The sequence below is a fragment of the Dromiciops gliroides genome, chromosome 4 (assembly GCF_019393635.1).
Source record: "Dromiciops gliroides isolate mDroGli1 chromosome 4, mDroGli1.pri, whole genome shotgun sequence".
Classification (NCBI taxonomy): domain Eukaryota; kingdom Metazoa; phylum Chordata; class Mammalia; order Microbiotheria; family Microbiotheriidae; genus Dromiciops; species Dromiciops gliroides.
Window position 1 is genome coordinate 245,255,784 of NC_057864.1, and position 12,511 is coordinate 245,268,294.

The 12,511-nt window shown below is 42.7% G+C and overlaps 1 protein-coding gene across 1 annotated transcript; it reads right to left on the minus strand.

The window, feature by feature from the left end:
- Nucleotides 1–4,762: 4,762 nt before the first annotated feature.
- LOC122726329 (HCLS1-associated protein X-1-like) lies at nucleotides 4,763–5,559 on the minus strand. Its single transcript, XM_043963988.1, is given in 2 exon segments — nucleotides 4,763–5,190; nucleotides 5,193–5,559. Coding segments are annotated over 2 exon segments (795 nt in total).
- Nucleotides 5,560–12,511: the final 6,952 nt, after the last annotated feature.

Sequence of the window (12,511 nt, forward strand, 5' to 3'; positions counted from 1 at the left end):
TTTTCCTAAATTAAAACACACACATGCAATTATTTGGATAATTGCACAGCTGTGAGTATCTCAACTTAGTTGCTAGCATTTATGCAGAACTTTAGGGTATACAAAGCATCTTACATATATTATCTCATTTTACTCTCACAACAACCCTGGGAGGAAAGGTGCTATTATTATCTCCATTTTACAGATAAGGAAACTGAGGCAGACAAAAAAAAGTTAGTTCACTTACCTAGGGTTACATAGTTAGCAAATGTGTGAGGCCAGATTTGAACTCCAGGTCTAGTACATTGCTAGTGAATGATAATTAATGAATGATTCCCTTCAGATGTCAAATTCAATGTAAAGAATCTGATTCTTGGGGCAGCTAGATGGTGCAGTGGATAGAGCACCAGCCCTGGAGTCAGGAGTACATGAGTTTGAATCTGGCCTCAGACATTTAACACTTACTAGCTGTGTGACCCTGGGCAAGTCACTTAACCCCAATTGCCTCACACACACACAAAAAGCAACAAAAACAAAAAAAAAGAATCTGATTCTTGGGGAAGCTAGGTGGCACAATGGATAGAGCACCGGCCCTGGATTCAGGAGGACCTGAGTTCAAATCCAGTCTCAGACACTTACTAGCTGTGTGACCCTGGGCAAGTCACTTAACCCAATTGCCTCACCAAAAAAAAATAATAATAATCTGATTCTTTCTCTCTCCAAGCTGAGGAAGCAAACCTGCATTTGGGGATGGGAAGAAGATGTCTTAAGTGCAGTTTTTGGATCCTCTTGGCTCTACAGTAGTTACTTTTCTGGGAGGTGGTGGGATGGGGAGAAATTGGTACTTAGATGGTGATTGGGGAGATGAGGGTAGATTGCCTGGGGCTCTGCTGGTGGTCAAAGCCCATCAACCATTACCCTGATCATAAAACACCCAATGGATCAAGAAAGAAGCATTCCCAATTCTATCAGCATATACTTTTTGTGAGAGTTCTGGAAGAAAGAATTTTCAAGTGAGATTCTGTGGATATCTAATGTAGTAGCGACAACAGACCATTCATGAGCTGGAGAAAGAAGTGGCAAACCACTCCAGTATCTTTGCCAAGAAAACCCTAAATCAGGTCATGAAGAGCTAGACACAGCTGAACAGATAAGACATGAATTTTATCATGACTCCTATTTCCAGCTTACTACCATTTGAGGGGTTTTTTGGACCAGCAATTTCAGTGATGTAGGGAATTCCCAGGTGAGGAAGCTCTCTTCACCAATGCAATTTGGAAACTATTCTACAGCTAGATGGTGCATAGAACATTGTCAGGGCAGCTAGATGGGGCACCAGCCCTGGAGTCAGGGGTACCTGAGTTCAAATCCGGCCTCAGACACTTAACATTTACTAGCTGTGTGACCCTGGGCAAGTCACTTAACCCCAATTGCTTCACTAAAAAAAAAAAAAATAGAACATTGTCCCTGAAGTTGGGAGGACCTGAGTTCAAATTTCACCTCAGTCACTTACTGTGTGACCCTGGGCAAGTCACCTAACCCCAGTTGCCTTAAAAAAACATCCAGGGCCATGTCCAGTCACCCTGATATATATTTTGCCACTGGACCCAGATGGCTTTGGAGGAGAGAGTGAGGTTGGTGACCTTGCACAGTTCTCCGTCACTTAAATCCAATTCAGTTCAAGTCATGACATCATCCCAGTGTCATGGGCCTCTTAGAGAAAGGACAAAAAACAACAAACAAACAAACAAACCCCCCCCAAACTAATAGGCTTAGAGAATTGCTTGTGCACCAAGAAGTTGCAACTTGTCCAGGGTAGTGGGACTCTGGTTGCCCCTTACCTACTACTCATGGCTCCTGTATTTATTACTGCCATCAGCATCCATTTCAAACCAGACCTCTCTTGTCTTTTTTTCCATAAAAGTATTTTATTATTTTCCAGTTACATGTAGAGATAGTTTGCAACATTTGTTTTCATAAGATTTCTAGTTTCAATTTTTCTCCCTCCCTCCCCCCTCCCCAATACAGCTAGCAACAGACCTCTCTCCTTTTTAAACAAAATGTTAATTTTGTTCTCTTGTGTAATGGGAAGAACATTATATTTGATCTGAGTTATAGACCAAGCTCTAGTACTTACTACCTGTGTGATCTCAGAGAAGTCATTCTTTCTTGCTTTCCTTCCTTATGAAAGTGATTGGGGGCAGCTAGGTGGTGCAGTAGATAAAGCACCGGCCCTGGCCCTGAATTCAGGAGGACCTGAGTTCAAATCCAGCCTCAGACGCTTGACACTTACTAGCTGTATGACCCTGGGCAAGTCATTTAACCTTCATTGCCCCACAAAAAAATTAAATTAAAAAAAAATCTTTTATAGCTCTAGTTAGCCCCCACCCCATCCAGGTCTTTCTACCCAGCAGAGATGATAGCCTATTTTGTGTCCAGCCTTGTGCTGATACTGTGTGCAACACAGAGAGAAATGCAAGACACAGGTGTGCCCTTCAGGAGCTTACAGTCTATTTGAAGAAATTATTATATATTAGTTAGATTGTAAGCTCCTGGAGTTCATGGGCTGTATTTTGCCTCTTTTTCATCTGTAGCACTTGGGAGGGAATTAATAAATGGTTTTTGACCAACTGATTTATCTGTATATACACCTATGTATATAAAGATACACACAGACACAACATATTATATTATACATCTTATAAATATGCAATTATGTAAATAATGGCATATACCATATCATTTAATGCTTAGGTCATCTCTAATTTTTCTTGTATTTATATAAGAACAATGTATGTGTATATATACATATATGTGCAATATACATATATGTATACACAAATACATATATGGGTCATGCCAGTATTTATGGACAAGTATATGTATATGTGTATACATATACAACAGGTATATACATAATGTATTATATGCATATATATATGCACACATATTTACATGCATACATATCTCCCTAACTGGATTGTAGATACTAAAGGCAGGGACTCATGCTAAAAAAAATTGAGTATTAATACATGCACATACACATACATACTTATATACACACATATCCTATCTCCCAACCTGATTGTACATGGCAAGGATAGAGATGCAAGCTAAAAAATTTAAGTATTGATTATAGAAATAATTAAAGATGAATTAAAGGGGGCGGCTAGGTGGCGCAGTGGATAAAGCACCGGTCCTGGATTCAGGAGTACCTGAGTTCAAATCCGGCCTCAGACACTTACTAGCTATGTGACCCTGGGCAAGTCACTTAACCCCCATTGCCCTGCAAAAAAAAAAAAAAAAAAAAAAAAAGATGAATTAAAACATTAAACTATATGGTACAAAACACAATTACAATAGATATTCATATGAATGGCAAAAGTAAAGGAAAGCTTCATGGAAGAGGTAAATACGGGAAAGAACGCTTTCTAAATTCTGACATTCAGGTTCAGGGAACAAGAATAGATCACAGGAACTGAAAAGCCTTTGAACTAACAAAATCAATGCAACTAGGATAAGAAAGCAAGCTGTCAGGGAAAAAAAATCTCTGCATCAAATATTTCTGCTATCCAAGATATATAAGGAATTTATACAAACAAATTATAAGATGAAAAATCATTCCCCAATGGATGCGATTTTAGGAGATAGAGATGAATAGATAGATGATAGATAGATAGATAGAGCATTTAAGTACTTACAGTATCACCACTGCATTAAGTGGTGGAGATACAAGACAAAAACCAAGATAGTCCCTTTGCTCAAGGAGCTTATATCTTTAATTAATTAATTTATTTAGAATTTTTTCCAAGTTACATGTATAAAGAAATTTGTGTTCCAAATTCTCTTCCTCCCTCCCCATCCCCCTTAATAACTCAAGCAATTCAATATAAGCTATGCATGTGCAGTCATGCGAAACATTTCCACATTAGTCAGGTTGTGAAAGAAAACAGACAAAAATCTATAGAAAGAGGAATTAACAAAAAAAATTATTCTTCAATCTGTATTTAGCTACCATCAGTTCTTTCTTCATAGATGGATTGCATTTTTCATAAGTCCTTCTGATAGCATCCTGCTCATCATTTCTTACAGCACAATAGTGTTCCATCCTAATCTCATCCCATGATTTGTTCAGCCTTTCCCCAAGTGATGGGCATTACCCCAATTTTGAATTCAACTTTTTTTTTCATCTCTCTTAGGATACCAACTCAGTAGTGGTATTGCTAGGTTGAAGAGTATGCATGGCTTTATAGCCCCTTGGCCATAGTTCCGAATTGCTCTACAAAATGTTTGAATGAGTTTATAACTTTACCAAGAGTATATAAATGTTTCAATTTCCCTATATTCCCCATAACATTTGTCATTTTCCTCTGCTGTCCTATTATCCAATCCAATAGGTAGTACCCATAATTGTTTTGACTCAAATCTCTCCAATCAGTAGTGAGTTAGAGCATTTTTTTTTCATATGGCTATAGGTGGCTTTGATTATTTCATCTGAAGACGTCATGTCTTTTGATCATCTATCAATTGGAGAATGGCTCTCATTTTTTTAAACATAAAGATTTTATTTGGGGGCAGCAAGGGCATGGGGGAAGAGCAGAGGGTACCTTTTCCTTTACCTGTCACATCTACCCCCACCCTCCCCCAATACCCTCACTGTGGCAGGAAGAGCAGTTGAGCCAGCTAGTGAAGTCAGGAACCCCAGATGTCAATGAATAGAGCAGGGGGGGGTGGGTAGGGATAGAGTCCTCCACGGAGTCAACTTGGGCTACCAAGACCAGAACTATCGTCCAAGGAATGAATTCAGGATGGAAGCACTGTCCCCCAAATCTGGAGGCCTTGGGGTGCCTGAATCATCTCTAGAACTGCCATCTGCTTCTCGAAGGGTTACTGTGGTTTCTTTGTTGCCCTCACTCTCTATGACAGTGCGCCGCTCCTCCACCTTCCCATCTGGCCCAGTCATCTTTGTAACAGAGATGCTTCTGAAGTACGATTTAGGCTGGGGCTGTAGGACTTGACCCAGGCCCTCCTTTGAGACCTGGGAATCAAGATCCTTGTCCTCTCTGGTTCTAGCATCAGGGGTCACTGGCCATATGTCATCAAACCCATGCAAAGGCTTCTTGGAGTCCCAGTCTGGGACAGCTTTGGGAGATGAGTGCCCCAGATCACTGTCCCAACCCAGACTGAAAATCCTAGGCTGGTGACTATCTTGAACATCGAATCCCGGATGGTCTCCCCCTCCCTCTGCCTCTCATGTGGGGCCTTTGGCTCTGGGCCTGGGAGCTCAGGGGGGCGGGAGGTCAGGGTCCAGGCCCCCATATCTCCGAAAATACGGTTGAAATCCCGAATCAGTTCGTCAAAGCCAAAGTTATCGTGGAAATGCATTTCATCTCCAGGGCCAAAACTAAAGCCAAAAGTGAAGTCCTCAGGGGACCTGGCACCCCAGGGAGCCTTTCCTTCTTCTTCCTTCTCCTCATTTTCATCATCCTCTTCTCTAGTCATCCCTCCAAAGAAGGGATCCCTGGGTCTCTGAGGTCCCGGGAATCTGAAAACCCCCCGGAAAAGGTCGAACAGCCTCATACCCCGGGGGTACTCGAACCTTCCACCTTCCCTCAACCCACGGCCTGGGTGGGCACCAGACGGAAGGGCTGAGCCACACTGCCAGAAAATGATCTTAGGACTGGGGGGGGGGGTGATCCAGCCATACTGCCAGAAAGCGAGGAGGGTTGAATGGCTCTCATTTTAACAAATTTGACTCAGTTCTCTATGTGTTTGAGAACCGAGGCTTATCAGACAAACTTGCTTCAAGTTTTTTTTTTTCCACAGTTACTATTGCTAACTGTATTACCCTCCATCCTATTCCCTCCCTTTGATATTAATTCCATTTTCTATCTTCTTTCACCCTATCCCTCCTCAAAAATGTTTTGCTTCTAACTGCTCCTTCTCCCGTCAAGGAACTTATATCCTAACAGTATTTTGGAAGTGGTTAGAAAGTATGGTGAACAGACTACCAGAAAGAAGCATAGAGACCAGGACTAAATTGGATAAATTGAAAGCTCAGACTCACAAGACACAGGAGCAGAGTCCAAGTATCTGATGGGAGGGAGATGAGGATGATAACTGGAGAATAGATAGCATTCTGTGCAGAATAGCTCTCAAAAGAAGAAATGCAGGGGGCAGCTGGGTGGCACAGTAGATAAAGCACTGGCCCTGGATTCAGGAGGACCTGAGTTCAAATTCGGCCTCAGACCCTTGACACTTACTAGCTGTGTGACCCTGGGCAAGTCACTTAACCCCAATTGCCTCACAAACAAACAAACAAAACCCTCTACATTAAAGGTAGTTCCACATCACTAATAATAAGACAAATACGAATCAAAACAATTGGCAAAGATGACAAAAAATGGGAACAGTTAATGGTCAAGGGACTGTGGAAAGATAGGCACACTGTTGGTAGAGCTATATGTTGTTCTGACCATTTTGAAAAGAAATTTTGAATTATGTTTTTTAAAAAGTGACTAAAAAGCTCATACCCTTTGACCCAGAGATCTTAATTCTAGATATATTTCCCAAGTAGGACAAAGACAAAAAGGTTATCTACATATCTCTATATGTGTATATGTTTGCATATGTGTATATCATTGTATATACATGTATGTGTGTATGTGTACCAAATAGCTGCACTTCCTTGCAAAGTAGCAAAGAATTGGAAACAAAGTAGATGCCCATCAGTTGTGGAATGACACAACCAATTTTGAAACAAACATAATTGAATATTATTAAACCATAGGAAAATTAAATATGAAGAATTCAAGCATGGGAAGACGTGGATTGATTTGTAGTAAAGTGGACGACAGAATTGGGAAAACAACTTAATAACTACAATAATGTAGATGGAAAGGACAAAAAGATCCAATACCACCTAGCAGGTATATAGTGCTTTCAATTTTGTGTTTTCGCATTTATTTCTCACAACAGCACTGTGAGGTACATACTATTATTATTTCCATTTTACCAATGAGGGAACAGAGGCTGAGGGAGGTTAATACAATTAGAGTCACAGAACTAATAAGTGTCAAGTCTCATGAGTTCAAATCTAGCTCTCTCTGCATTGCACCACCTAGTTGTCTACTTGTTATAATTATAATGCATAATTATAATGACTAGGCTCAGTTGATTAATCAGTTGATTTTGTTGAACTGTTTTTTCCCCCTCTCTCTTTTGGATTCTTTGTTGCAAGGGATGGCTTGCTAGTTAGGGGAGGAAAAAGATGTGTTCAGAGATGAAAGTGATGTAAAACCAAAAGATATCTATTATTATTATTATTATTATTATTATTATTATTATTATTTGCAGGCAATGGGGGTTAAGTGACTTGCCCAGGGTCACACAGCTAGTAAGTGTCAAGTGTCTGAGGCCGGATTTGAACTCAGGTCCTCCTGAATCCAGGGCCGGTGCTTAACCACTGCACCATCTAGCTGCCCCTCAATTATTTTTTTTAAAAAAAGAGAATGAAGGGGACAGCTAGATGGCACAGTGGATAAAACACCAGCCCTGAATTCAGGAGGACCTGAGTTCAAATCCAGTCTCAGACACTTGACACGTACTAGTTGTGTGACCTTGGGCAAGTCACTTAACCCTCATTGCCCTGCAAAAAAGAGAGAGAGAGAATTAATCCTATCCACCTCCAAAGAAAGAACTGATATGAATACAGACTGAAGCATGCTATTTTCACTTTCATTCTTTTGAGTTTTCTTGTACAAAATGACTAATGTGTTAATGTTTTACATAATTGCACATCTATAACCTATATCTGAGTGTTTGCTGCCTCAGGGAGGAGGAGGGGAGGGAGGGAAGGAAGGATAGAATTTGGAACTCAAAACTTTAAATAAAAATGTTTATTATAAAAAAAAATGAATCACAGGCTCCAGAGCTGAAAGGGAACTTAGAGTTCATCTAATCCAAACCCCTAATTTGGGGAGTAGTGAAGTTGTGGACCACAGAGATCGTCCAGGGTCACACAAATAATTAAATAGCAAAGTGAACACTCAAATCCATTGACTCCCAGACAAGCACTCTTTTCCCTGTGCCCCATTCCCAAAGTAAGACACAGGATTCACACCCTGACACAATAACAGGCACTAGTGCAGTAACACTCATTAGGTCTTTGCCAATGGGTGGCTGATCTTTATTTAGGGAGCAAAGCCAAAGCAAAGGATGCTGGGGTTCTCAGAATCAGTGACCTGCATGAGGCTGGAGGCAGTTTAGTAGAAAAGATGTTGTAGCAGAAAAACCAGTGGCCTGAGAATCTAGAAACTTGGGTTCTCATTCTGGCTTTGCTTCAAACCATCCGTGTCACCATGAGCAAGTCACCTCCCGGGACCTCAGTTTCCTCATCTGTAACATGAAGACATTGGACTAACTGATCTCTCCCAGCTCTAGCAGTCATTCCATAAGGGAAGCCACTCTCATTCCCCCTCCCAGCCCACTCCCCTCTACACACACTAAAAGGAGAATGGCACAGACATTCCAGGAAAGCCAGGGTCGAGGCAGTGGAAATATTTCACTGCATTATTGTGATGAGGAAGGCTAGTAGCTAAGAACCCAAGTCTGACCTCTCCTCATTGAATTGGGATGTTTTGTTTCTTGAAGGCACTACTGACTTCCAGGTTCTAATTCAAAACATCATTTGCTTTAATCAGCCAGAATGTACAGAACACTCGTCTGTAAGCACCTGTGAACAAAGCTGATGTTTGTACTTGCCCTAAGCTTCCCTGACCATTCTACCTACTGTGGGGGGAAAATTAGACATCCCTCTACCCCACCCTGTTTAAAGTTTGACTTTTGTTAGACTGAGTCAACTCCAGATTTAACAAAATGGGGAGAAACCTTTTAAATTATCCAGATTGTCCACACTCAGATTCCCTAGGTGAACCATCAATCAGGCCTCACCTTTACTTTCCCTTATAGGTGGGAGATCAAAGCCATGAGTAGGGAATTTTTGCCCCTGGGGCATATCAATTGGAGGTGGGGAAAGAGGGGGTATCGCAGAGGACAGTGATGTAGGGGGATTTCGACTAGGAGAGGAAATGACCTGATCCAAATGGAGCATAGCCAGAGAAAGGAGTAACAAGTCAACAAGCTATGGAGAGGGAGAGTTTGAGAGGAGGAAGAAAAGGTAGGGCTCTAACATGGTGCTCTCACCACAGGCTGGAAGTGGCCCCCTAATGTTGGTGCCCTGGGCAAAGTCCCTGTTGCCCTGGGCTACTTACCCAGTGCTCTGCTAGAGATGTGTTTAATGGACCGGTTTGGGGTTGAGGGAGTGGGTGGGAAAGGGGGCCGAGGTTAGGGAGGGAGTCTTGTTTTTTTAAAGGTTTTGCTTTCCTTTGTGTGGATTTTTTCAAAATGCCCCCTGACAGCAGCCCACCTTAATGAATTCAGCCCCCATGCTACAAACCAGAGCCCTGCCTTAGGAACATTTCAGAAATTATTTACATTGAGAATAAATGGGAAACAATGATTGAATCGATGCGGATGACCTCCCCCCGCCCCAGCCTGAAACTAGCCCTGTTTCCATTTCAGCCCAGAGCTCAGCACGCCTAGTTCCAGACGTCCAGACCTCGCACTCTATAAATTCTCTCTGCCCTTGCCCCAGAGTTGCTGACTATATGTATTTTGGGCCCTGACTTTAATTCCCTCATCCTTGGCTGGTGACATTAAGATTTGTAACTGATAGAATGTGTTTTTAATGTATTTCCTGCAGGTTGCTTTTAAAGAAATCTAATTCTTCTGAACTTCCAAAAGGCCTTGCTTTCATAAAAGAGTTGAGAGGATAGGGTCATGTAATGGAAAGGGGTTAGGGGTTGGGGAGGGGGGTGTGGCTTTGGAATCTGAAGGAAGACCTAAGCCGGGGCTCTGCTCCTTGTTACCTAGGTGTGACCTTGGGCCAGGCCTGCCCGGGGAACCGTTCCTTGCCCTCCCCCAACAGCCCAGAGCATTCCCTCTTCTTCCAAATTTCTTAGAAAACTGTCCAATTCTCTGCTTTCCTTCCATCACTCCCCACCCCGTGTTCTATTTATCTGTTCACACTTTTCTAGCCCTCCTCTCTTTGTCATAGGATAATGAAAGCTTCTTGCAGTTAGGCACTATCTGATTTCTATCTTTGTATACCCAGTGACCCATGTGGTATCACAGGGGCATAGGTCTGGAGCTAGAAGGGACCTCAGAGGTCATCTAGACCAAAGCTTCTTAAACTGGGGGTCCTGACCCCATATGGGGTTAGATACTGAATGTGGGGGGTGCAAAAAATTGGCAGAAAATGTTTGATTTGTAAACCTACTGTATATACCTATATACCCGGAGTTGCATAAAATTTTTTCTGGTGAAAAAGTGTCATGAGTGGAAAAAGTTTAAGAAGCCCTAATCTAGACCACTTTACCAGGTCCAGTTTCTTGCCCATTTTGACTTGTCCGGAGTCACACAGGTAGGAAGTGTCAGAAGTGGGGATTTTCCTCCTGGGTTCCCTTCTGGCTTTATTAGAAGTAAGGATCTGGGTGAGGCTGCAGTGGTAGAGGAAGGAGGCTGGAGAAGGATTAAATGGGACCAACTCTAAGAGGGGCAGGGGGGTTCTAAAGTGGTGAGGCAGGGGAAGGGGGGGAATAGGGGAAAAGTGGGAGGAGGGTCAGGAAGGGGCCTGGACTCAAAAGGGAGGGATGTAAGGCAGAAAGCTAGAGGGAAAGGATTCAGAAAGGACCTTTCCGGGAAGAGCAAGGGGCCACCAGGGCCTATTTCAGTTGCCTGTAGATGACAGACATCACTAGATTCCAGGAGTCCAAGTGTAGGAAGAAAGGTATGAACCCTTTGTAGAAGGCTTGGGGTCCTTTCTTCCAAAGCACTGGCATACTGGTCCGAGGCAGAGTTCATGTATGTCATCTTGACCACATCCCTGGGGGAGGCAATGATGGTGGTGCAGAAGCCAGCCCCAAAGGCAGATGTGAAGTGGCATGGAAGGTCATGGGCATCTTTGATGAGGTCATAGGTCACCAGCTCAGCACAGTTGAGAGCACTGAAGGCAACATTGGGTGAAGTTCATTTCCATTTTCTCAAAATCCCTCCTCTTGGGCAATAGTTTTATCCACCATACCCAGGGATCTCTGGCTACCACCTGCATGAGCCTGGGCCTGGAAACGTTCCTTCACCACATCAGTGGGTTGGGCTATACCCAGTGCCAGTGCCCTCGTGGCATAGCCTGCCAAGGAGGCAGCTCCCAATGCCTCCATGATCAGATCCCTTGGTGTAGAACCACTTGACAGAGTCATAGAGGCCAAACTCATCTGGTGCTGCTCCCCAGCCACCAACCCACTGTCCAGGCTTCCTCAGTCTTCATGTGGTCAAAATGGTGCCCATGACACCCCAACTAGACGGTGGCATGTTTCCAACCTTCCTTTCTCCATCATAGGCTAATGGAAGGTCCTTGAAATTAGGAATGATCTGATTTCTATTTTTGTATTCCCAGTGATGTGTATGAGATCACAGAAACATGGCCGTAGAACTGGAAGTCAGACACAACCGAACATCAAAACCTCTGAATCCCCAGCCAACATACTCTTTCCACTGTATTGAACTGATTTCCTTTTCTTCACTGAACCATAGTTTATCCTCTATAAAAATGTCCTGGGGGAGAGGAAAGGGTGAGAATGAGTGATCCCTAAATTCCCTTTTAGCTCAGATTCCTGAAAGCCTACAGGAAGAATGCCCCTGCTCCCTGAAAACTTAGTTAGCTGATACTCCCAGGGGCATCTGGAGATCCAGATTTTTTTTTGGACACTCCATTTCCCTGACCCTGAGACATTCATTTCAGCCTCTGTGGGTCTTAGTTTGTCTGGGTATGAATGAAGATAAATATTTGCCTATGGAACCAGGAGGTGTTGTAAGGATTAATTTGGTTTGAGTTTAGGAAGGGCTTTGAAGATGAAAGGATGGGGCCAGCCTCTGAGTATACTTCTAACTTGTCTTATTTTAATGAGCTAGGTAAATCAGTGAGGAAATTATGTTAGCCCTGGTATGCCACTCAAGACCTTGCTCACTCATTACCCGAGCTCTCCTTCCTTCCTTACTTATAGAGGGAGAGCTCCCAGAGAGTAAGTTGATGGTTTTTGTTAGTTTTTTCGGGAGGAGGAGGGGGGCAGATGGATATCCTTTATAGAATCTCTACCACGGGGCCTTAGACATAAAAAGCACACTGCAAATGTTTGTTGAGTGAATAAATGAACTAATGGGTGTGATCTGATTCAGGAGGAGGGTTATTCTTTTGAGATGTTGACCTTTGGATACTCCTTATTTAGAGGGATATTTAAGGAAGGGAAGTCCTTAGAAGAAGCAAAAGAATAAAAGTAAGGAAGGGTAGTGAGAAAGAACACTTGACCTAGGAATGTGGTGAGTCCCAGTTCCTGCTGTGTTGTTGCTGTTTTGTTCTTGAAGAGGACCAATGATATTAGGAGTGATATCTTGATTTGCAAGTGAATTAGATTTT